At 51.1% G+C, this 24,825-nt stretch overlaps 2 protein-coding genes and 1 long non-coding RNA gene across 11 annotated transcripts; 2 read left to right on the top strand and 1 right to left on the bottom strand.

Moving 5' to 3' along the window:
* Positions 1-559: 559 nt before the first annotated feature.
* On the top strand, positions 560-13,352 carry LOC120656831. Of its 4 annotated transcripts, XR_005668005.1 has the most exons (4): positions 560-1,155; positions 5,766-5,829; positions 6,405-6,516; positions 13,076-13,352. XR_005668005.1 is itself a non-coding variant. In XM_039935015.1 (3 exons), exons 1-3 carry the CDS (start codon positions 1,027-1,029, stop codon positions 13,156-13,158), a joined length of 324 nt encoding a protein of 107 aa, XP_039790949.1. In that variant the 5' UTR covers positions 560-1,026; the 3' UTR covers positions 13,159-13,352. The 4 variants fall into 4 exon arrangements, 1 of the variants encoding a protein (XP_039790949.1); XR_005668006.1 differs by lacking the exon at positions 6,405-6,516; XR_005668004.1 differs by lacking the exon at positions 13,076-13,352 and having other exon boundaries at positions 6,405-6,664.
* On the bottom strand, positions 1,400-23,050 carry LOC120656830 (PH, RCC1 and FYVE domains-containing protein 1-like). 6 transcript variants are annotated; one of them, XM_039935010.1, is made up of 10 exons: positions 13,388-13,646; positions 13,289-13,353; positions 12,714-12,800; positions 5,446-5,535; positions 5,258-5,344; positions 4,977-5,171; positions 2,598-4,631; positions 2,302-2,448; positions 1,845-2,215; positions 1,400-1,746 (listed from the first exon to the last, which is right to left on the bottom strand). In XM_039935010.1, exons 2-10 carry the CDS (start codon positions 13,343-13,345, stop codon positions 1,647-1,649), a joined length of 3,168 nt encoding a protein of 1,055 aa, XP_039790944.1. In that variant the 5' UTR covers positions 13,346-13,353; positions 13,388-13,646; the 3' UTR covers positions 1,400-1,646. The 6 variants fall into 6 exon arrangements, 5 of the variants coding, with proteins under 5 accessions (XP_039790944.1, XP_039790946.1, XP_039790948.1 ...); XR_005668003.1 differs by lacking the exons at positions 1,400-1,746; positions 1,845-2,215; positions 2,302-2,448; ... (3 more) ...; positions 13,289-13,353; positions 13,388-13,646 and adding exons at positions 14,775-14,832; positions 19,660-19,759; positions 19,881-19,986; ... (3 more) ...; positions 22,097-22,195; positions 22,732-22,948; XM_039935012.1 differs by lacking the exons at positions 1,400-1,746; positions 1,845-2,215; positions 2,302-2,448; ... (3 more) ...; positions 13,289-13,353; positions 13,388-13,646 and adding exons at positions 19,660-19,759; positions 19,881-19,986; positions 20,108-20,190; ... (2 more) ...; positions 22,097-22,195; positions 22,732-22,948.
* LOC120656833 lies at positions 13,980-14,856 on the top strand. The gene is made up of 2 exons (XR_005668007.1): positions 13,980-14,162; positions 14,225-14,856. It is a non-coding gene; the product is annotated as an uncharacterized LOC120656833 (long non-coding RNA).
* Positions 23,051-24,825: the final 1,775 nt, after the last annotated feature.

Genomic DNA, 24,825 nt, shown 5'->3' with positions numbered 1-24,825 from the left:
GCGTGTTAACTCTGGTTGCCGCTTCGGTGATGGTTAGTGCACTTAAGCCGGATTAATTTAATCGGGGCTGCCACATATTCCTTCTATCTCATCTATACTATTTCTGTACATGTACCTACTGGCTACTGACATTGACTTTGTTTGACATGTTAGGCCACGCTAGGAATAGTAATATTTGACCGCTAATTACGGTGTCAAACAAAACCAGTTTACAAAATTAACTTTAGAACCCCTGCGCTAGTGACCTTGAAGAATCTAATGAGGTCTTTGATGCACGATTAGGGGATGGTTACTATAACATCATTGTAGCAAATCATCGATTAATTACCGTCATTAGATTCGTCGCGAAAAGTTACACCCATCTCTGAAAAGATTTTACAAATAGACTTCATTTAGTACACCATGCATACGAGATTCTCTTTTCGGAAAATGTGCTCGCTAGAATTTGTAGAACGCCAAACAAAGCCATTGTCACAAAAACTGTCAACTCCTGTACAATTCCCATTTTGCCAGGTACTCCTTGCCAAGCAAGAGTGCAAGACACCAACGGGCAAAGAAGACAGTTATGCCAACAGTATAGGTAAACATTGTTCGTCTTGAAAGAGCGAACAGATGGATTTCCGGATGGCGCCGTGGCCGCCGGCGATTTCCCGTACCGCCGCCGCAATATTTTCCGCGCGAACCTCCCTCAAATTCACGCGAACTATAGCTCTCCCCGGCCCTGCCCACGCCTCCGCCGCAGCTCACGGGGCAGCTCTTCCTGCAGCGCCAACCACAGCCGTGACACGACGAAGACGCTCGGCGACGGTCTGCTGCTGCTGCTTACGAGGCGAGTGCTGGCTCGGCTCCACGCCAATCTGTAATGCGAAGTTGGAGGCCGCCGGAAGCACGGACAGAGGAGGCCTATGTCACGGGCCAAGGCTGCATTTCGGAGCTCGAAAGCTGAAACGAAATCTCCGAGATCCAAATTGGGTACTGCTCCACCGATGAGCGGTTCCTCGCGGCGGGGCTGGAGGCGATGCAGAGATGGCTGTAGCGGCTGGGGCGCGCCGCGGGAGGGGAGAGGTCTCGTTGGCCGCCCTAACGACAGAAGGCGCCGCCGCCCGCCGGGTGGGATGCGCCCAGGCGGCTACAGCGAGCAGTTCTGGACTTCAGGTACGCCTCTGCTCGGTATATTGTTTAACTCTGAGTGAACTATGGTTGGGGAAGGGATCCCGTCCCGATCCATGCTAGTATGCTACAATGTTACACTTGATCTGAATGACAGCCAACCGGTGCGGCCAACAAATTTACTCCTGCGTCAGGAATCCGAATTTCAGACACCAGCTTGATCCCATCAGCAATCGAACACAAGCTTAGATTCGTGTAGAATTGTCGCTCGAACAAAATTCGCGTAGAATTCTCGTTCAAAAAAAGTTCGTGTAGAATTAGAATTGAGTTGAAGCAAAATCATGAGCCTAAGTTAAATCCACAGCAAGGATAAAATGCAGTTCATCTGCTAGGAAGCAAATGATGAGTTCCTGAAATTACCATGATTCCTTCTACCTCATCTATCCTACATCTGAACTGTATCATGGTGCTGTATACATGTTCCTACTGATATTGTCACAAAAACTGGCAGCTTCTGTACATTTTTCATTACTAGATTATGTTGCCAGGTACTCCATGCTGCTGTACCTTGCAAATACCCTGCCCTCATTCTCTTCCCACCATTTTTGCGCCTCCGCCTCTCCAAAATGCTTCCGGCTGTGAGATCAACGATGATCAAAATATCATAAAAATTATTCAATTTATAAGAAAATCACGATGACTGAAAAGTATCGCCAAGGGTTTTGGCGGTTCACCTGAACCGGATGCGCTTGATTCCCTTCTTACCACTGGGGGATGTAACCACTGTAATGTACACTCCACGCTCAATTTGCTCAATCACGCCATTGGAGTCAGTAGGAGCAACTGTGCTATCTGTTCCTCCATCAAAACCTCTGCTGCTATTGGAGGCTCTTCTACCATTCTGATGCACAGCTGAGTCATCCACCGCAACAGTGTTAGAAGATGCTTTAGATTGCATATCCACTTCCTCTATGTTGCATTGATCCCTGATGCTGTTTATCTGTTGAATTTTTCCAGTGACAATAGCTTTGTCGGGCGGGTCAGGTATGATACTGGAATTATCTAGTTCCAGACCATCTAAAAGTTTCTTTGATAAAGCATTCCTCTGCATAAGTTTGCAGGAGATAACTTATTTGACATCTGACAGAAAGAGTCTTAAACAGATTAGTATTTGTTATAAGTCAAATTTACCTGATTTGTTAAAATCTTTATTATATCTTTTGCAGCCTTGCACTTTGTGGCCTCATCCTTGACTATCAACCACGTTTCCTCAAGTTCTCGTTTATACAACTGAACTTTTAAGCTCCTATGCCGGCATTCTTCTGCTAGAGTGGTTACCTGCTTAGATAAGAGCAAGATCACCATACGTCTCAAGAAAATCAATGATTTCAAATATAGAATAAAAACAACAAAATCATTTGGTACAAAGATATAAAAGTTAATATGAGGCTGAGCCCCCCTAGAAAATTAAAAATTTCAGAAAATACCTGTGCTTGAAGCTGTTTCACTTCTCCCAGCAGTATCTTTTCCATCAAATCTTGTCCTTTTCTCTTATCATTTGTAGCTTGTGGCAAAGGGGTAGCAATCCTTTGCGACACTGGATCAATCATTCTCCCTGTACAACAAACATCGATTGCCTGTTTCTTTGATGTCAAACAATATGGAATGCTGTCTCGTGCACATATGAATTGATTGGGACAGTCTACTTGTCCCCACCTCTGTTTTTGCACTTGATTCAGAGTGGTCAATTCCTGATTTCTCTGGTTAGGGCTGTGTCCAGAGCCCATTTTTTCCATGATGAAATTTGCTTCCTTAAGCATGCATGATAACTTAGGTGTGTATGTTCTTAATTCTGTTAAAGATGTTTGTTGTTGGATCTTAGATCCGGAACTCATTTTTCTTTGTCCTGCAGTTTTATTCAGCTCATTAAAACAAGCATCACAAAGACGACACCTTTTGCTCTTATCTGGTGCTAGGGCTGCCCTTGCAACTTTGTTGCTGCTGCAGGAATTGCAGAACATGGAACCACAGTTGTAGCAGTTGTGCTTCTTCCTTGTAAACCGAAATTCCAACCGGCAACTGCTGCATACAGATTGTTCCTTGCACGAGATTGCCTTATGCGCACAAACTACAACAGTGAAATTGGAGCAACAAATTATACTGTCCACCTGTTTATCTTCCAGGGCCTCCACTAAAGTTGGGGACCTCCTGTCGATATAATCCCCTAAACCAAGTTGCCCTTGTGTGCCTTTGCCCCATGTAAAGACTTTCCCATTCATTGTCAAGACCGCAACATGGAAAGAGCCGCAGGATACATCTCTCACAAACTCAGTCTTAAGTGCCCCTTCAACCTTGCAAATAGATGTGTTCTCAGGTCGAGGATTCCCTAATAGTCCATGCTCCTTGCTTCCAATAGTAAATACAACACCTGTTATTGTTAGCACAACTGTTATTGACATACCGCAGGATACCTGAGTAAAATCACAGTCAACGAGTGATTCAACACGAGTTGGTACAAGCTTCGATTTTTTGTCAGTATGTCCCAGCTTCCCTCCACCAGCATCACCCCATGTGTACAGCTTCCCACCAGGAGCATTGCTCTTGGGAGTTCCTGATGTTTCCACAATAGCAGATGTGTGCCATGGCCCACATGCGACAGACGTGGTTCTTAACCCTCTCAAGGACTCCACTTCTTTCGGCTGAGCAACAGTACATGTGTCACCATGTCCAAGAACACCAAATGTACCATCTCCATATGTGAACAGCTGGCCGGTGGATGTTATGATAGCTGTGTGCCACTGACCACATGCAATCTTTGACACAGAGATGCAATCTGAAGTACCGATCAATTTATGCGGGAACCACTGGCTTATTCGACACTGATCATTCCACAACCCTAGGCTGTGAATCCCTTCACCCCATTCATAAAGTTCTCCTGAAACTGAAACTGCGCAGGTGTGCTTTGCCCCAAATGCAATAGCTTTCACCGGTATGGAGGAAAGAGAGTCAATGATTTTAGGATGAGAGACACTATCACTTGTTTTATGTCCCAATCTCCCACCTTTCTCCTCACCCCATGAGAATACCTGACCTTGCTTAGTAACTATTGCTGCGTGTTTCTCTCCACAGGCAATACTCTGCACATCAAAAATCTGTGCTGATTTCAACAACTTTGGAAGTGAGACATTAGCTGCTGAAACATATCCATGATCTAGCATATGACCCAGAACATCACCCCAGACAAAGATGTCCTTCAGATAATATGGTGCTGCATCTGATCCCTCAGATTGTTTGAGTTTAGGCATTTGCGTAATTCTTTGGTCCTTAATTTTTTCAGCAGATTTTATGTCCCTCAAATTGTTTTTCACTCGATTTACCAATTCGGGAGTAATCTTTTCCAAGTAGGAGTCAAGGTCTGACCATGCTCTCTGTCTTGGAGAAAAGAACGGTTCTGAGCAATCCAAATTACTATGCAAGTATCTGTTCTGTATCAACTTAGGACTGCCATGTAGTGAGTGTACCTTCATGGGTAAATTGATTGGGTAAGTTGTCATTTACAAAATTGCAAGTAAAAACAAGATGCAATTAGACCATACTTCCTCCAGTCACAACTCACAAGTGATGTTTCGGACTTCGGCATGGTCTTCAAAATACAACTTTGACTTTATATTGATGAAAATAATTGCAAGACAACTCTACTATTATCATTTTCTAATTTCCAAGTTCAATACATTTGAAGTAATATGTAACCGAAGTTTGAAATGGTTGACTCAATACATCCCTAACAAACTTCACTAGCAATGTCAAACTCGCACTTAGACAACACTATCACAAAAATCATGGCATGCATGAATTCAAGAATGAACCTTTGTGAAATTTCTTCCATCATGCACAGAAAAGAGCCTACTCCTTTGCTGAATATAGCTGGGAGGGCTATTTGTGCAGCTGTTTATCCGACGGCTGTTTGTTGAATTTACCAGAAGTAGTGGTGTGCATGGTGCTGATATTAGGGCTGTAAGGCCTAAATACCAACATTCAGCTTGACCTCTATCTTTGCAGACCTGGTTAAACATTATTGCCAAATAAATCACTATATGTAAATAGACTATAGACTTCCAAACTATGTGGCCAAAGGAGTAGGGCATACCAAGTCAAGTGAGGAGTCACCGTTATTGTATATAACTGACAGGGAGTGAGGTTCCTTTTCTGGCCATTGCAGGCGCAAAAGTTTTGTCTGTAAAATATTGAATTCTCAGAAAATCAGTGTCTTCCAACCATAATGTGTTACTGCTGAGGAATAATAGCATATATTTGGTAAAAAGGAAAATCACATACAGTCTTCTGTCCAAGAATTACACTGGACACAGAATTCAAGCATAAACGTTTTTCTCTCTCTTTGGAGTACCATATTAGTGTTCTCTCATCCTGCAAATAGGAGAATGTCAAATACATTATTGTGACTTGTGAGTATATGACCCAAAGGAGCAAATTTTCATATATTAAATATTTTAGTAAAATAGTATGCAAAAGCGGAAGGCATTCATTTTCAGTTTACTCAACTGATATACATAGCAAGCTTCAGAAACCTAGTAAACCCAAAGCTGAGCATGCTTCCAATATTTCTTTTTATAATGGCTTCCGATATTGTTGGACAGGAGGACAAGGAGAAACAGTAGCCTATGAAAGCCTCAGCTGGTTATCAGTTTCCCCTTTTTTGTTGTAAGTTCAGTCTCTATTTGTTTTTCTGTTGTTTTCTCCTTGCTTAATCAGGAGAAGAGCATAATTTTGTCGCTGTGGTAAACCTGTAGTTAATCTTTGCGTAGCTTAAATGAGACAAATGTACTGTTGGGATTGATTGTTCTTACTTGGTTGATTTTGTTGGAGCCAAATTGGCTTGCAAGTTTATCTTGGTACAAAATGTATCGTAGGTGTAGGAATTAGCTTGGCCATTTGAAAATCACCAACAGAACTGTAGCATCTGCTTTGCTTTTGTGTGTGTCAACATCAAGGGGACATGGATATACCTATAAATGATCAGTGGAAAGTCGGGCAGAATAATCGATGGGACTCTAACCATTGCTACCGAAGAAGATGCTTGAGTAACTGAAAAGATTATCTTAATGACATTTAATCTACCACCGGTATAAATTTCGCATGGACTGCGTGTTAGGATAGCTCCATGGAATTTCTACATATATAGAGGAAATGAGCCTATCCCAATTTTTGGGAGTTATGGTTGTACGCCCCCATTGTTGGCACTCCCTCACACACACACAACACCCTTTTGCTCGCAGGTGGAGGAAGAAGATGAGAGGAAGAAGAAGGACTCAGGAAGAGCACACGAAGTGGAGCTGCTTAAGACTCTGAGCTGCAGCTGCTCTCCTCTTTATAGACACACCGATCAAAGTGAGAATTTACAAGGCATGGCTCTACAGTACAATGCAGCCATGACTATTATATGTACAACCATCTACTGCTACCATGCTGCAACTTGCAGCGGCTACTATGCACAACAGTCCTTTGTCGCCCAAGAGTAAATGGCAGGCTTGACTGAGTATAAGCTAGTGCTACTACTACTAGGCATGGAAAAAGCAAGCATGAGCATGGGTAATTATCTATCAATTCTTCCCCTAATTGCACTGCTCTTGCTTGATCTACACAACTCCAATCTTGGTCCTCAACTCTGTGAGTCGAATGCGCCCAAGTGGTTTGGTGAGGATGTCCCCGAGCTGTCGAGCTGTCTCGACATACTCAAGCCTGATCTGTCCACCATCGACGCAATCACGGATGAAGTGATACTTGGTGTCGATGTGCTTGCTCCGGTCGTGGTGGACGGGGTTCTTTGCTAAGGCGATGGCGGACTGGTTGTCCACCATCAGGATGGGTGCCCGAGCTTCTTCTCCGGTGAGCTCTGCCAGCAGCCGCCCCAGCCAAACTCCCTGGCAACATGCCGTCGCCGCCGCAATGTACTCTGCCTCGCAAGTGCTCAGCGCAACGACCTTCTGTTTCATCGATTGCCAGGAGATCGAGCACGCTCCAAGGAAGAAGAGCACACCAGTCGTGCTCCTTCGTCCATCAACGTCGCCCGCCATGTCGCTGTCGTTGAACCCAATCAGCTCCAGCTCTCCTCTGCTCCTCCTTGGGTAGACGAGCCCGTAGTCGCGCGTCCCTGCCACATAGCGGAGCAGATGCTTGACCGCGGCGAGGTAATCCTCCCGCGGCTCTGCCATGAATCGGCTCACGTACCCCACAGCGAACCCAATGTCCGGCCTCGTGTGCGTGAGGTAACGCAGTGCGCCGACGATGCTCCGGTAGCTCGTGGCGTCCACCAAGGGGGCAGTGCTGTCCTTTGACAGCTTCACCTTCTCCTCCATGGGCGTCTGGCACGCCTTGCACTCGCCCAATCCGCTCCGCTCCAGCAGCTTCCTCGCGTAGGCGCTCTGGCGGAGCGTGATGGCATTCTCGGTCTGCTCCACCTCAATGCCGAGGTAGTAGGTGAGCAGACCGAGGTCTGACATGCGGAACATCGACTTCATCTTCTCCTTGAACGCGTCGATGTCTCGCTGCTCAGCTCCGGTGACGATGAGGTCGTCGACGTACACGACGACAATCACCAGGCCTCCCTTCGACCGCCGTGTGTAGAGGGCGTGCTCGGTGGCGCACTTGGTGAAGCCGAGCGACGCGAGGCAGGCGTCGAGCTTGATGTTCCACGCGCGCGGTGCCTGACGCAGCACGTACAGGGCCTTGCGCAGGCGGAGCACCCTGTGCTCCTCGCCGGCGATGACAAATCCCGGCGGCTGCTGCACGTACACCTCCTCGGCGAGCTCTCCGTTGAGGAATGCCGATTTCACGTCCAGGTGATGGACCTTCCAGCACCTCACCGCCGCCAGCGCCAACAGCAAGCGCACGGACTCCATGCGCGCCACGGCGCAAAGACTTCCTCGAAGTCGATGCCCTCGCGCTGCACGAATCCCTTGGCGACGAGCCGCGCCTTGTGCCGCACCACCTCGCCGCGCTCGTTCCGCTTCACCTTGACCACCCACTTGAGCCCAATTGGCCGGCAACCGGCCGGCGGATCCACCAGCTCCCACGTGCGGTTCTCCTCCACTGCCGCCATCTCCTCCAGCATCGCCGCCCACCAGCGTGCCTCCTGTTCTGCTGCGGCGAAGTTTGGTGGCTCCTCTGCGCTGCCCAGATGCAACTCGAGGTCGTCCAGCACATGGGCCGCCTGCCCGGGCGGACTCCCCATGCCAACGATGTCATCCACCAGACGGAATCGGAGTGGCTCGCTGGAGTAATCGGCGTCGAAGTTCGAGGAGGCGCTCGGCGGAGGCGTGACGAAGCGAATCGACGAAACGGTGGTCGTTGCGGCGGAGATCGGAGTCCCCTGCCCCGCTCTCGAGGGTGTCCCCTGCGCCTCGCTCGAGGGTGCCCCCTGTGTCGCACTCGAGGGTTCCCCCAGCGACTCGCTCGAGGGTGCCCCCTGTGCCGCTCTCGACGGTGTCCCCTGCGACTCGCTCGAGGGTGCCCCTGTGTCGCACTCGAGGGTGTCCCCTGTGACTCGCTCGAGGGTGCCCCCTGTGCCGCTCTCGAGGGTGTCCCCTGCGACTCGCTCGAGGGTGCCCCCTGTGTCGTACTCGAGGGTGCCCCCTGCGACTCGCTCGAGGGCACCCCCTGTGCCGCTCTCGAGGGTGTTGCTTCCCCTTCGTCGTGATCCAGCTAGCCCGCACCGGGTACACCATGTACTCGACGGTGAAAGAGCTGCTCAGGCCGCCTGGCGTCGCTTCCCCATCGCCGGACTCCCACCCTTGCACGCCGCCTCGTCGAAGACGACGTCGCGGGACACGACCACCTTGCTGCTGGCCGGGTCGTAGAGCCGATAAGCCTTGCTCTCGCGCTCGTACCTTAGGAACACCATGGGAGTGCTCCTGTCTTCCAGCTTGTTGAGGTTGGGCTTCGTCTTCTTCACGTGCCCGACGCAGCCGAATGACCTGAGGAAGGACACGTCCGGCTTCCTCCCGTGCCAGGCCTCGAATGGCGTCGTGCCCTCCAAGCTCTTGGTGGGCGCGCGGTTCAGGATGAACACTGCCGTGCTCACCGCCTCGCCCAGAACGCCGGCGGCATCCTCTTGGCCTTGAGCATGCTCCTCACCATGCCGACCACCGTCTGGTTCCTCCTCTCGACGACGCCGTTCTGCTGAGGCGAGTACGGCGCCGTGAGGTGGCGTTCCAAGCCCTGTCCCGCGCAGTAGAGGCTGAATTCGATCGAGGTGAACTCGCCACCGCGATCCGTCCGCAGTACGCGCAGCTTCTTCCCCGTCTCCGTCTCCACCTGCGTCTGGAACTCCTTGATCGCCGCCGGCGCCTCATCCTTGCTCGACAGGAGGTGCAACCACATGAAGCGGCTGCAATAGTCCACCAGGAGCAGGAAGTAGCGACGCCCGCCGTGCGTTGCCGGCGTGATTGGCCCGCAGAGGTCGCCGTGGACGAGCTCGAGGGTATCGCCAGCGCGGTAGCTCGCCTTCTTGGGAAACGGCAGCCTCCTCTGCTTCCCGGCAAGGCAGCTGTCGCACAGCTCGCCGGCATGCTCGATCAGTGGCAGTCCTCGCACCATGCCATGTCGCGCCATCCTGGCCAGAGCATTGAAGCTCAAATGGCCGAAGCGTGCGTGCCAGCGCCACGCCGCATCGTCGCACCTTGCCGCCAAGCACACCGGGCGCGCAATGCGCAGCGCCAAGGTGTAGAGGCGATTCCTGCCGCGCTCGACCTTGGCGAGCAGCTTCCGCTCGCGGTCCCTGATCCAGAGCACGCCGCCGTCGATCAACACCTGGCAGCCTCGCTCGTCGAGCTGGCCAATACTGACGATGTTACTCCGGAGCTTGGGGATGTAGTACACATTCGTTAGCGCCTTGTGCTCGCCATTCTTGCACTGGAACACGACCGTGCCGCGCCCCTGGATTTCGACGCCGGAGTTGTCCCCGAACTTCACGGTGCCGACGACTCCGGTGTCGAGCTCGGAGAAGGCCGCGCGGTTACCGATCATGTGGTTGCTCGCGCCGGTGTCGAGGTACCACTGCTCCTCTACCTCCTCCGCCCGCCCGAGGTTCGGCGCCGAGCGGGACGACGTACTCGGTCGGCACCGACTTGAGAATGGCCTCCATGGCCGACTGGTCGTCTTCTTCGTCAGCGGTGCCCACGGTCACCGCCGCCCACAAGTGCCTCGCCTTGAGCATCACCTTCATCAGCACCACCCACTCGGCGTAGTTTGTGCGAGTGAGCATGGGGTACTGCGCGCCACCGACGTCCCGCACCGTCTTCTTCACGACGTACGTCGTCAGGCGCCCACGGCCACGCTCCTGAGAACGCCCGCGCCTATGCTCACAATACAGGGAAGCCATGGCCACCAAGCTCGAACACTCAAGCTCTGAATACCATTTGTTGGCACTCCCTCACACACACACACAACACCCTCTTGCTTGCAGGTGGAGGAAGAAGATGAGAGGAAGAAGGACTCAGGAAGAGCACACGAAGTGGAGCTGCTTAAGACTCTGAGCTGCAGCTGCTCTCCTCTTTATAGACACATCGATCAAAGTGAGAATTTACAAGGCATGGCTCTACAGTACAATGCAACCATGACTATTACATGTACAGCTATCTACTGCTACCATGATGCAACGTGCAGCGGCTACTGTCGGTGTCTGACCCGGCGGTCCGGATCCCAACTAGTAATGCTGCGTGTTTCCTCGTCCCAGATGTTGATGCAAGAGGCAACACAGTAACGCACGGGTTTATCCTGGTTCCGGCCACGGGGCCGTACGTCTAGCAAGGGGGTGTGCGAGGGCACTGTATTATCTTGCACCGGTGGTGCCTGTAGTAGGGGGATACAGGCGTGGCGAGAGAGGGAGGGAAGCTCCCAGGTCTCTGCTAGAGGAGAAGTCGATTGAGACGAGTGCCAATATCGAGTGCTGAGCGTCGTGTTCGCGTGATGATGATTGCCACGTCCAAGGTCACGATCCCCCTTAAAGGAAGCCCGTCCCCTCCTTTTATAGTCTCAAGGAGGGACGGTGTACATGTGCAGGGGAACGGGGAAGTCGTCATTTTCCCCCGAATTGCGAGGGTGCACTGGTCGAATACTGTAGGAAGTACACTGTGGGGCATGGCGTCGGGCGTGGCAGTCGTCCTGGATATCGTCCTTGGTCTTGCGGAGATCGCGCCGGCGTCCTGCCAGCCCCGGCAGGCGGCGTGGTCGTCGCTGTGGGGTGTACAGTCCTCCAGATGTGGTGTGGTGGCGCTCCTTGGGCCCTGCAGGTCAGGGTCTTGCGTATATATGTGCACCAGCGGCGATGAGGTGCGTGGCGGTCCCGGACCCCTCTGGACGTAGTGCTGGCGTGTGCACTAAGGAGGTCCGGGGGTCACGTGAAGATCCCGGACCCCTCGAGGGGGGAGGTCCGGGCCTCCGGCTGCTAGTGCTGAGCGTCCCTCCTTGAGGAGCATGTGGCGACGCCGGACCCCTTCCCGACCGGGAGGCGGCCCCGGGGCCATACGTGTGGTGAGGTGGAGTCCGGACAGCCGGAGTTGGCAGAATAGTAGCGGAAACTGTGCCGAGCACGTCTCGTCCCGCGTTGCAGGTTCCCACAGTGCCGCCACAGTGTCCGGGATGGCGGAGCAGTGGCCGGAGTTGGCGGACGGGACTCCGGTCACAGCCATTGTGGGGAATGGCAGCCTGACGCCGTCTGTCCTGGGTGTTGTGGAGGAGTGGTTGGCATTCAATGCCTCCGTAGGACGGGCGGGTGAGCGGCAAGGACGTTTGTCTTCTTCGTCGAGGGGTGGCCTCGAGCGAGGCGGAGATGTTTCGCCCGCTCGAGGGTAGATTCGCTACCCTCGAGCGAGGCGGAGATCGCCTCGCGGGTCCGAGGGGGTCGCAGATGGGCCGCATGCTAGGCTTCTTTGAGTTCTTTCCCTCCTTCCAGATTGGAAAGAGGCCGTGGGCCTTCGTGGGCTCAGTCGCCTAACATGTGTTTGTGTTTTTTAGGGTGATCTTAGTACCCCGATTAGGGTGTCCCTAATCGTGGTACCCGACAGCTACTATGCACAACAGTTCTTTGTCGCCCAACAGTAAATGGCAGGTTTGACTGAGTACAAGCTAGTGCTACTACTATTACTAGCCATGGAAAAAGCAAGCATGAGCATGGGTAATTATCTATCACCCATCACCCAGAATTGAGTTCTCTCCTGCTCGAATGCGGGTGCTCCTTCTCTTCTTAATACAAAACTTCCAAGTTATCTCTTCCTTCTTAAGAAAAATGATATAGAAAATGTAGATAGATATATGTTCCTATAGATGGCATTTCGTGTTAAAAGTTCTGAAAGGTCGATGCTGCCCTCATCAATCTCTTCTCCTTAGATAGTCAGGTAGCAGACTCTACAATTCTGGAGGTGTCACTGTTAGCCTATATAGGTCTTTAGTTGGCCAAGAAAAAGACACACAAATGCAAGGTTGCATAGCACAATCTCTTAAAAAATAAAAAAAAATGGAAGCAAATGGAAGAACATGTAACCTTGAAGCATTGTGCACTGCATAATTACAGAGTCAAAGCTACTCACATAAGATAGCCTGACAGTGCAGAATTTGGGTTTCCCTCTCTTGCCACATTTCAGAAGATGAGCACCCTTCTTGAGAGAAACAATGGCCTGTAGGAAGGAAACAAGCTACCAAAAATATGAAACTGTAGTTTTTCAAAAAAAAACATGAAACTATATTCTATCTAAGTTGCGTCTTTTCCAGCATTGATATTGTCATGCGAATCCATAAATCCAAAAAGATTCAGGCAGGAAAATATAGGTACTGAACAGAGCTGGGACATGCACAGAAGGAAACGTCATGTGCACAATCACATTACGCATTCATAAGAAATCATGCGCATCATACTGTCTAATTCACATGCCTTGTTCTGAACAAAATGCAGGGTGTTTACTGGCTTCCCCCGGAGAAAGTGACGCGAAGAAGAGGAAGAACATCTCCTTCATTTTAAGCGAAATGCAGAGATGAAACTGGAACAAGCAGCAAAAGAAAAGAAGAGACATAGGAGCGCGCAAGCTGCTGGCCCTTGTCTTACGCGTAGATCTGCTTGAGTTACCACAATGCTCTGGAAGAATGCGCAAGCAGAACGGCTCCGTACCTGCTCGACTCCTCTGGTTGTAGTGGACGAGCTCCTCCCCTCAAAGCCGCCAGCCATTGCAGCCACGGGGGGGGGGGGGGGGGGGGGGGGGGGGGGGGGGGGGGGGGGAAGAAAAGATTAAGCGGACGCAAAGGAGGGCAGCACACCCTGAGCGATGTCCAGACCTCCTCTGATCAACAGTGGGAGGGAGCAAAAGACGGCATTGAAGCGACGGAAAGAGGACGCGCAGGCAAAGGGTGAAAGCGAGCAGGAGGTGGTAAAGACTAAAGAAAGGGTGCAAATCTGAGAGCTGATCTTGGGGAGGGGAGGACGGTGGCTGAGAGGGAGGCGAGCTGCGCGATTCGAGGGAGGGAGGGAGCCGGAACGTGAAACGGCAGCGGTTTCAGACGTGCGCGCTTTAGAGCATGTTTTTATAGTTCTGCCCGCTCGTCGCCGGTTGCGGGCGGCAAGGCGCGCGCAAGAGGGTGGATCCCGCTGCTATTTAATGCTTAGATTCTCTCCTTGTCCAATCGCAACGCGCGCTGCGCGATTTCGCCCACCGCAGCCGGCGTAGAGCTACGCGGCCGTTCCTAATTTCTCTCCCCTCCACGTAATCATGCGCCGGAATACCTGCTAAAGAGCAGAGAGACGAGGCAGAGACGATGCAGACATCTCCCCGTGCCGGCCAGAAGCATTACTTACGGCAGAGGTGTAATCCTTCCCTGAATACGCTCTCACTCACTGCTTGTACTGGGCGCTTCTGAAATGTTGGATTGCATGTCAGGATCTGTCGCGGTTGCAAACAGAGGCACAGAGCCCCGAGAAGACCGGGCCGCGGCCGTCCTGTCCCGGCAAAATGAGACCGGGCTGCCCCGAGAAGCCCAGCAAGGCGGAGGTAAAATGGTTGCGTTGCTCTGAACATCGCTTTACCAACTGGCACTAAACTAGTCTACGCAGATTTTTGCAGCCTAATGCTAGGATTCTTCTGCTTCTGGAGTTATGCTCCTGGCCGGCGCGGAGAATGTCCTGCTGTTTGCAGACGATGCCGTCTCGGGCGGAGGCTTCGCCAGAACCCGGCTTCGCCATGGCCGTCCCCTCTCCTGCGATGGCCATGGCCGTGGCGAACGGCGATGCCCACGGGCCTCCGCAATTGCTCCGCAATTACTGCCGGCTCATCGTACGCCAGTCGCGTCGGCATGAATGCGAACTGACGGCTGCGCGTCCCGTGCGTGTGCGTCGCCAAGGACGCCGTACCACTGCCTCTACGGCCTACAGCGATCGGCCAGGCACAAATATTTACTGCTGGGTTAAGTTAATTAGTAATAACACGGCCGGCGACGAAGCCGTTACAGGTTTATTACAGCTGGGAGCTGTGGAGAAGAGGGTGGGGGTGGCGGCGACCATGGCCATGTGAAACGGAACGGACAAAGCGTGGCCGCCAGGCGGGAACGGTAAAGCTGGTCCTGTCCCTCGCGCTCGCAAGCGTAATAATCGATGGGTTTCGTACCTTGCTTTTACCATGCAACGTCACTGCTCTGGCATTGAGGCACTGTTTAGTTTCCACCCTATAAACCCGTAAACACAAAAAAGTCATATAGAATGTTTCGACACATATATGGAGTACTAAATGAAGTCTATTTACAAAACTTTTTGCATAGATAAGCTGTAAATCGCGAGACGAATCTAATGAGCCTACTTAATCCATGATTCGCAACAGTGATGCTACAGTAATCAACCGCTAATTATTAATTAATCATGAATTAATTAGCATCATTAGATTCGTCTCGCGATTTACAACCCATCTGTACAAAAAATTTTATAAATAGACTTCATTTAGTACTTCAAATTAGTAAGATTCCAAAAAAAATTTGCGTTCTAACTAAACACGGCCTGAACAATGCTGGCGGCAACTTGTATCAGTACTGTCCTGCTCATCTGCTGCACGGTAAGAGTCTAAAGAGAGCGATCAAGCACGTTAGGTGTGTGCTCTTGATCTGTTGTAGCATCTAATTATGGCTTCTGATCAGGTACTGCAGTAGCGCCACTACATCTAATTTAGATGCTAAATATAGCAAACCAAATGATTCACTTTGTCATTGATGATGGCCTTGATGGGCATGAGCTAGATGTGGGATTTGCATTGGCAGCGGAAAACTGTGGGGGTGTTTAGTTCATTTTGCAAAATTGTGTAAAGATGTAAAGATGGCATTTGAAGTACTAAATGAAGTCTATTTGCAAAACTTTTTGCATAGATGGGTTGTAAATCGCGAGACGAATCTAATGATGCTAATTAATCCATATTTAATCAATAATTATCGGATGGTTACTGTAGCATTACTGTTGCAAATCATGGATTAAGTAGGCTCATTAGAATTGTCTCGCGATTTATAGCCCATCCATGCAAAAATTTTTGTAAATAGACTTCATTTAATACTTCAAATTAGCAAGATTCCGTTTCACTTTAATGAGTTTACGGCTTTTTTGCAAAAACCTGTAAAGATCTAAACAGGGCCTGTGTGTGAGGCATGTGAATCCATACCAATCCTAGCCTGATTGGACTGACTCACTTAATGGTGATTTGGCCTAAATTAACGGTGGTGGTTGATGCTACCAGTAGGGCACGTACCGCGGCGGGGCTCACGGCTACTGAACTACTGAGATTTGCCCAAAAAAAAAACTACAGAGGGGCTTAAAAATCGGAGAGGTTGGTAAATTTCATTTTGGTATGGCCCTGCTATAGATCCACACCGCACACGCGTGTGTGCTATTGTGGATTTACAGTCCTGAGTACTACTAGTGCATGGCTCCTGTGACATGTCTCCATGTAATTGTCAGTGTTGTGGTTTGCATTTCTCTTCCCCTTCTGTTTTAGTAGGAGGCTGCACCAGTTGCTAGCCTCCAGGCCCAGATGAAGCTGGCGCCCAAACACGACGAGCTGTGCCAGGATCCATTCACGCGTGCATGTTGCAGTGTAGACTACTAGTGGTCCTCATTGCCGTCACAGAACTGTCCCCAGCCAGCGCAACAATTCGTGCGAGGACGAGCATGCATCTGCCATTGCCACAGGAGGATCAAAAGGGAGCATCGAGTGCTGGCTCGCTGCTGCTGCCGCCCTCACTCTCACCTAGCTTGCTGCCTCCTCTTTAGGGCACCGTGACATCATAAAGCTCTTGAAAACGATGCCCAAGCCCCAAGCAAGCCCCTTACCGGCCAGTTACCCCGCATGCTCCGCCACCAAAGGTTTGGTTCTCCAAAGCCGGCCAAAGGGGGAAAAAGATCGACGCGGAGCTAGCAGCGTGCCCAGGGCGGGAGTGTAATAAGAGTGTTCCTTCCATCCTTTGGAGCGAGAGCGTCCCCCTCCCCTGGGAATGCCCTCCCCGGCGCGTGCGGTGGGGGTCCGGCAAGTCCCCTTGGCCGCGATAGATCTCAAGCTCACCGCAAAGTGAGAACCGAGTCTTTCAAGCACTGTAGGGGTGGTGTGGTAAGGCTGAGGTGGGACATGGATGATTGCGGGGTGGTCGCGTGCCGGACACAAGGAACAGGCGAACAGCCATGGCCTATGCGTCTGGCCCGGGTCGGGACCCAAATAGATAGTGCGAGGAGGGGTAAGCTTTGCATGGCCGGTTGGCCACCGTCCAGCCTCAAGCAGGACGACTACTTCCTTTGTGGCTGGGACCTAGCAGCCTGCCAAGCGGCGGGCCTCGCCTCTCTCTCGTGGCCTCAACTGTGTTTTCGTCGCCATCCCGCTGTTCGCGCGACGTGATGCTGTGCATCTGTTATGGTTGCAGATTAACACTGACTTCTTTGAGGCAGGACCAGCAGCTCAGCATACTTATTAGGCCCCGTTTGGGAGGGCTTCACCGGCGGCTTCACGAGCGGCTTCAGGTGAAGCCCTCCCAAACGTTTGTTTCAGGACCGGCTTCACGTGTGAAGCCGGTTCTGAAGCCGTCGGCGGCTTACACAGGCAAAGTGAAACCATGAAATCATGGCTTCACGCGGCTTACACATCAATCTAACAAGTGAAGCTGTTTTGACAAACATTTTCTAAAACGGCTCCAACTCCACCAGAAAAGCCGCTTCATCTGAGGAGCCAGAGCCGGAGCTGTTTTTGGAAGAACCGAAGCCCTACCAAACGGGGCCTTAATGTGTGGCATCTCGTAAAGAGCCCGTTTGGAATCCTACTCAGGTATTCAGGTCCTGGTCAATTTTTTTTTTATGCAAATAACAAAAGGATCTCTCGTTTCTGAAAGAGGAATTGTCCACGCACACCCGGCGTTCCAAGAGGAACCAAAATGAGCTCAGCTGGGCTTAGCGGATCGAACTCACCAGTTCGGGTGGAGGCTCATCTGGTACCGTATGGCTGGCCTAGGCCCGCCCACGCGGTAGAAGCCAGTTCAAGGCCAGCCTGAATTTCAAGCCACCACCAATTCACATCCTTCATGTAACAAGATATGTACCTGCTTATAGTTGCCAATCGCTACGATGCAATGTATTCAATAACTTAAAAGAGCTTGGTACATGCTAGCCCTCCTATAGCGCTGATGGTTCCAAACTTTGTATAAGCAAGTGCCCACGCTGACAAGCTGTATAAGTTTCTCTGCGTGCTGTGTCCTTCTCTATGAAGCTTCTTGATTATCATAAGGAGAGAACAATGTGTAAGAAAGGTAGGATGCGTATAATGTGGTCGATGTATTGCTTGAGCCCCTTGGCCGGTATATATAGGAGTACATGGCTTGGAGGTCAAGTAGCCTCTCCTAGAGATAAAGAAGGTTATCCTGGAATTACAATCAATCCTAAACTAACAATATCCGGAGTAGCCTAATATACTCTAACATCCCCCTGCAGTCGTAGCGGTAGCAACACGAACGGTCAGACTGGAGAACAATGGAAATGTATCCCCCCTGCAGTCGGAACGCCGGTGCGAAAGCTTTGATTGGAGATTCATGCAGATGATAGCCCTTTAGTGCCGTAGTAGCCGAAGTCGAGGTGGACGTGGTCGAAGCCGTGGAGGGGGCGCGGGTTGAAGCGTCGTCGAGGTGCTCGAGTACACAAACTCAGCAGCTTGTTGCCGAAGACAGCAGCAGGACGGTGTGGCCGATGACGATGGTAGACGGCGCGGTTTGCGACTTAGGTCACGCTTAGGACAGGGGTGGCGACGACGCAGGTTGCAGCAAGTGTCATGCTCAGATCAGGGGTGGCGACGACGTCTTCCTTCAGGAACATCGGTGGCGATGTCCGTGCAAGAACGGCTGGAGGCGCAGAGGCGGATCGAGCGCCTGCTTGACGAAGATCGGCGGTGAGTGGCGCCACCGCCTGAAAAGGCGACGACACCGGTAGGGTGGCTTGATCACGAACGTCGTCGCTGTAGCCTGGAAGGGCTCAGCGACAACCTCGTCCTTCGGGGGTGTCGACGATGAAGCGGCGACGAACGGCAGGGCGACGCAAACCGATCTTAGATCGAAAAAGAAAAAAACAGCAGCAACTGGAGAACCGCGGGTACAAGCTCGGGTGCACCTAGCAAATGTCCCTCCCCTCCCTTATCCTTTCCCAATCGTGGTCAACCACGGGCAGAAAAAGGAGAGGAGGCGAGAGGCCCGACGAGGTGAGGTCGACGGCGCCAGGTGCGGTTCGAGCGGCGCCTCTGCTCCTGCTGCACGGGAGACCGGCGGTCGGAGGAGAGAGAGCCGGCGGGGAAGGGCGGAGCCCCCATGGCGCTGCAGTCCGCCGGCGACGGCGGTGGAGCGGCGCGGCGAGGAGTACCGATGCGACCGTCGGCGATGGATCTCGACGTGGCGCCGGCGACGACATCTCCGGCGCGGCGACTGGCCCAACCGCAGTACCCCGATGGCGCGGCAGCTCAGCGCCCCTCGTGCTTCCTTCTGCTGCAGCGCGCCTGCGCCCAAGGCAGCGGTGGTGGCGGCGCAGGGGGAGAGGGGCAGCGCTGGGCCAGATGCGCGGGAGGGGGGGCGACATGGACGGCGGAGGCAGCCTGCTGAGATCTAGTCGACCATGGGGAGGTAAGTTCCCTGCTGCTACTGGACGACGACGGCGCGGCGGATCAGAGGGATCCGCCACACATCCTACGAGGGCGCTGCCCCCGGTGGAGATCGATCTCCCCGGGGGCTGCGCGCGGCGGCGGCGGCGGAAGCGGAAGCCTAGGTCGAAACCCTAACTCATGATACCATGTAAAAAAGGTAGGATGCGTATAATGTGGTCGATGTATTGCTTGAGCTCCTTGGTCGGTATATATATGAGTACATGGCTTGGAGGGCAAGTAGCCTCTCCTAGAGATAAGAAAGGTTATCCTGGGATTACAATCAATTCTAAACTAACCATATCCGGAGTTGCCTAATATACTCTAACACAATGAACAAAGTCAGATGGTTAAGCACCTTTTGTTTGAGAAGGTTCAGCTCCAACCTTCCACTGGTCAAACTTGGTAATGCTCAACATAAACGAGCTTGCATTCCGATGTCCCCCTCCACCATATTCCTACAAGCAAGCAGGATCAAACATCAAACCTCTGTGTGATAGAATCAGTTTCGAGTCTTGACATACACCCCTTTTATGAGCTAAGTGAGGTCCTAGAAACCTCATAAGGGAACCGATGTACCTGAGAGATTAAAGTGGTGTCTTCTTGTTCTAAACTTCTTAGACTTATTTTCAGCATCTGGTCATTATTCAACTCAGGGACTTTGTAAACAACAGCCCCAATACCTCTGGAAAAAAGGGCACAGCTCACATAATGACAATATTGTTTGGTTAAGTGCAAATGCACATTTCAAGTGACTCTGGATACATATTGATAGAAGGAAATAAATAAATAAATCAAAAACTTGCCTCAGATTCAAATTACGGCTTTTGCTAGCTAGCTGATGTCCAAGCTCGCTTCTCAAATTTGAAATAGAATCAGCATCAACAGCCTAATGGACCATACAAGGCAAAACTATATTAGTAAACAAATACGACCTGTTAATACAAAGGTAGGAAAAGAAATACAAGATTTCACGTTTTTTATGTTAGACCTCTAGCATGGAATTAGAAAGAGTATGAATAAAAGAAAAGGTCCCTAAAAGCTGAACTATGCGAACAAAAAGAGTATGAAAAACAATCTGTGTAAGGATAGTAGAATTACCAGACAATTCCCAAACTGGCCACATCCCAGTGAAATTTCATAGGACTTCCCTAGGCAATCGTCTATTAATCTTTGTTTCTCTAACAATGTCACTTGTCCACGGGAAATGACATGCTCAGGATCCAACTCCAGCAACTGTCACAACCAGGGTATTGTGAAGTAAACATTAGAAGCAGAAGATGACCATGTGTAGTAGCACCAGAAAATAGCTCAGAGCTACACTGTATTGGAGATTTGGAAGATAACTTCTGAAGAAATATTTTTCTGAATTTCTTTATCACATTGTGCTGCAATTGATAATTTAAACAAATTTTCCATTGACTAGAGAAGATTTGAGATGAGCAGATGAATATTGTTCAACTAATACCAATAACTGTGAAATCAATATTTTCTAATGCAATATCAAATGATTATAGTGATTATTTAAGCAACTGTTTCATTTAGATGCAGCTTGGACTCTTTGAGATGATAATCATGCCAACTTCAACAAAACAATAATTCAGGTGTGAAACAGCATCATGTGATGTAAGGAGCAACATTTTTTTTGGTGATGCAGGAATCACTGTAGCAGTAAAGAACTAACATCAGGCAGGTCATTACCTGATCAAACAATTTACTGTTTGCATTGACGTTGAATTCAATATCCAGATTTTTTAGTCCACTGCTGAAGGCCTTGCTGTTTGGAATTTTCCATCTCCACAAATCCCCATCTTCAATAAACTTGAAAAGCTTGTGCACTGTTTCAACCTTGTCGTCCGGTACGTATTTGATCTCAGCTACATCTTTATCACTTTCACTACCCCATAAGATGCTAGCTTCTGTCAAGAGCTTGTTTCTAAAGAAGTCAAATGCAATTGTTGCTCCACTACGCTGCATATCTATCACCTTGGTCACATTTTGCCCCAGTGTGGAATTCTGACACAAACTCTCAAAAGCAGTCTTATGATGGTCTAGAATTGTTACTCTGAACAGGATAAGCATTTAAGGGTCAACAGTATTCAAACATACAGGGGTTACAAGAATACTAAGTACAAAAATGACTGAATACATAACTTCACAGAGCTTCAAATGACTGCAATGTGTATACAATGAACTAGATAGAAACCTTTAAGCTTTTGAGTGATGAATTTCATGGAACAGAATATGCCATAAAGTAACCACGGTTGAGTTACATGCCGTAGACATGACATTGGGTGAACCTTCATATGCATTAAAGTAAATGAGAACATCGAGGAGGTGATGTGCATTGTTTTTCAAGAAGAATAAGGATTTGAAACCACAGTGCAGTGACCAGAAAAACTGTATCTACAATTGACCTACAGTAGCACCCCAGCTCACATTTGTAATCCCAAGGCTAGCTTTGAACACTTTTACACTTTGTGTGATTTTATCTAGATTATGACATTATCTCCCTTAACAAAATGGGAACTGAGAATAGAGGTGAGTTTACAATCACTTACATAAATCAATTCGAACTCCCTGCCCTTATTACCTAACTTTGCACCAGATTCAACTAACAAAAACACAGGACTACCTTTTTTTTATGGAGGGGGGGAGGGGGGGGGATCCCCACCATGATTTTATTTCAGGGAGCTTTTGGCAGCTCATAAAAACCATAGGTTCAGCAAGTTTACAAAGCTTTTTCCAGGGGCTATATCTTCAGATATGAAAACTGACTGCAAATGGTTACATACCTTTCAACCTTACGGGCTATATCTTCGACAAAACCAGGAGGTCCCACAAAATCAAGAAGGTAAACATCTTCTATTTCATCCAATGGAAGTGAATCACTCCTGGAAAGCAGATAGTAAAAAAGTGGTGTCATTGCAGAAGGACACTAGAACAACAGCATCACTGCATCAGCATAAGAGATTGTTTCACTAAGATCCATCCCACAGAAGTACCAGAAGCGGTACTGTGAATTTTATGATTCAACGAAGTCCAACAGAGGTAGTTCCATCTAGCTCTGATTATGATATACTAAGCCCAGAACACCAGATGAACCCTCCCCCTAACAACACAAGTCCAATAGTCTGAAGCAGAGCTTTAAAATGCCTAGACTCAGTTACGAATCAAACTCTCATCAGACGATCACTGTGTTATGTGCACGTGTTCAACATATCTACACCGTTCACAATCAGATTACCACACATTTGCAGATCGGAACCAACGAATTGAATGTCTGCAGCTATAGTCAGATAGTTGCAATAGGGTAAAGCTTTGTCCAAATCTGCAGCACTGCAAGAGTGAACCCCTGAAACTCGGTTACTCGGGTACTCCTACTTCCCAGCAGATCATGTTGGGCCAGCTTTTAGTTCGGCGGGGCTACCTGATGGGGTCGTAGACGGTGTTGGGGAAGAAGCGGACGGGGCGGGCGGCGGCGGAGAAGTAGAGATGGGCGGCGAGCGCGGCGAACGCGCCGTCCGGGCACGGGTAGTGGTAGAGCACCGCCGAGATCTTCCGCGCGGCGCCGGCGCCGGCCATGCGATCGATATCGCAGCGGAGCACGGGCACGCCGCACGGTTCGGAGGGTTTTTTTTTCTTTGACTGGCCTACTTAGACTGAGTCCAACAACGGTGGGCAAATGCATTTTGCCTTTCCAATCGCCACTGTTCACGCGAAGCAATCGTTCCAACAGACAAGCCAAACAAGAGGAGAGGTAAAATTGCAATCCCTCTCTCCTCGGATGCATTTGAGCCCGCCGCAGGGGAGGGGAGGGAGAGCGAGAGGGAGAGGGAGGGCGGGGAGCTCCGCCGGCCTGGGCCTCCGAGCCGCTCGATGCGCCGCCGCCGGCGGAAGGGGAGCTCGGCGGAGGAGAGCGCTGGAGGAGGACGGGGTCACCCCGTCGTGTCCGCTCTGTCGCGCTGCCGCGCTCCGTTGCCCTCTTCCTCCCGACTCCGCCGCCGTTCCCGGTCGCCGGCGCGTGCCTTGCTCAGCTCCCGCACCCTCGCCTCCACCGGTCAGCGGCATCCTCCTCCTCCGTCGAGATCCGCGAGGCCACGGCCCCCCGCCTCGTCGGCCCCTCAGATCCGCAGGTGCTCCTCCCCCGCCGCTGCCTCGACCTGCCACCGCCGGAGAGGACAAGAACCTGATGCACATCCATGATCGTGATCCATCCGTCAGACAAGCATGGCCAATGAAACTGCAGGGCCATTGATGACCAGCAGAAACCAGAAGCTTCACCTGTCAAGCACATCGCAGGGAGTGTTCAGGAACGCCCGAAAGAGCTCCTTGGTGCAGCCGGCGCGGACCATCTGAAGGGCGATCTCGTGGAGGACGGACATGCCCGCGGGGCGGACGAGGTCGAGCTCATGCCAGACCTTGCCTTCCAACAGGGCCGCGAACTCGTCAGGCACGCCGGAGCTGGCCCTCGACCGGGTCCCGTCGGACGCGTCGACCTCCCCGCCGGAGCTCGCGTCGCTGGTCCTGTCGTCGGCGCTGGGGAAGACCAGCAGCGACGCGCCGCTAGACGCCAGGGCGAGCTCGTCGACGGCGACGCACAGCGGGGAGGCGTCCCAGACCCTGACCCGCAGGAACTCCTCCACCATGCGCAACGTGGCGGCGCCGACGGCGCTGTCCAGGCGGCGGCGCGCGGGCGAGGCCCCGGGGAGCGTGAGGGAGTCCTCCTCCGCCAGGAGCAGCACGTCGTCGACCGCGGCGAGGGAGCAGGGGAGGCGCCGCCGCTCGCCGCTGGGGGAGGAGGCGGCGCGAGCGCGAGGCGCAGAGGAGATGGGGGAGCGGAAGAAATGCCATTGTTGTTGCGTGTTGGCTGTTGGAGCTGGTGCTGGGGGAAAGAAAAGCAAAACACTGTACACGCGAGGCAATCGGCAATTTGCCTTCAAAAAATAAAGTTGTTGTTGGAGTCAGTCTTACTCCAAGTATAATGAACTTATAAATAGACTCACACACACCACACTCACACACTCCACACACACCACCTATGCGCAAGCTAAGACCTATACCCTATACTCACACCCACATGCCTGCATTGAAGAGATGGTCTCAGACACTAGTCTCCAGCATGTGTTGAAGGCCACCAGAAAATCCTGGAAAATCCACCGAAATTCGTCCCCATAGGGGATCGAACCGGAGACCTCCGGAGGAGAGGGCGCTACTGAGGTGCTGTCGACTAACCGGTCGCAGGCCCGTTCGCCACGGTTCGGAGGGTTGGGCTCGACCAAAGTTGCGCGCTGAGGTTTTTGGCATCTAGGAGCCGAGGACGGCGATTCGGAAGAGACTGACAGTTTACTAGGGGTGTGTTTGGTTTGGGGGCTAGGAGTACATGGGATGGATTGAACCTGTCCCAAATTTTTTGGATTGGGTTAGTTCCATTTGATGTTTGGTTGGAGGGCTGCGGTTGATCCTTATTTTATGTTTGGTTGCAAGAATATAGATGTGGGTTGATGTAGTCTTGTTAACACCG

The sequence above is a fragment of the Panicum virgatum genome, chromosome 1N (genome assembly GCF_016808335.1).
Source record: "Panicum virgatum strain AP13 chromosome 1N, P.virgatum_v5, whole genome shotgun sequence".
In the NCBI taxonomy this organism is placed as follows: domain Eukaryota; kingdom Viridiplantae; phylum Streptophyta; class Magnoliopsida; order Poales; family Poaceae; genus Panicum; species Panicum virgatum.
The sequence above is the reverse complement of the archived record's forward strand: the minus strand, read 5'-3'. Positions and strand labels throughout refer to the sequence as shown.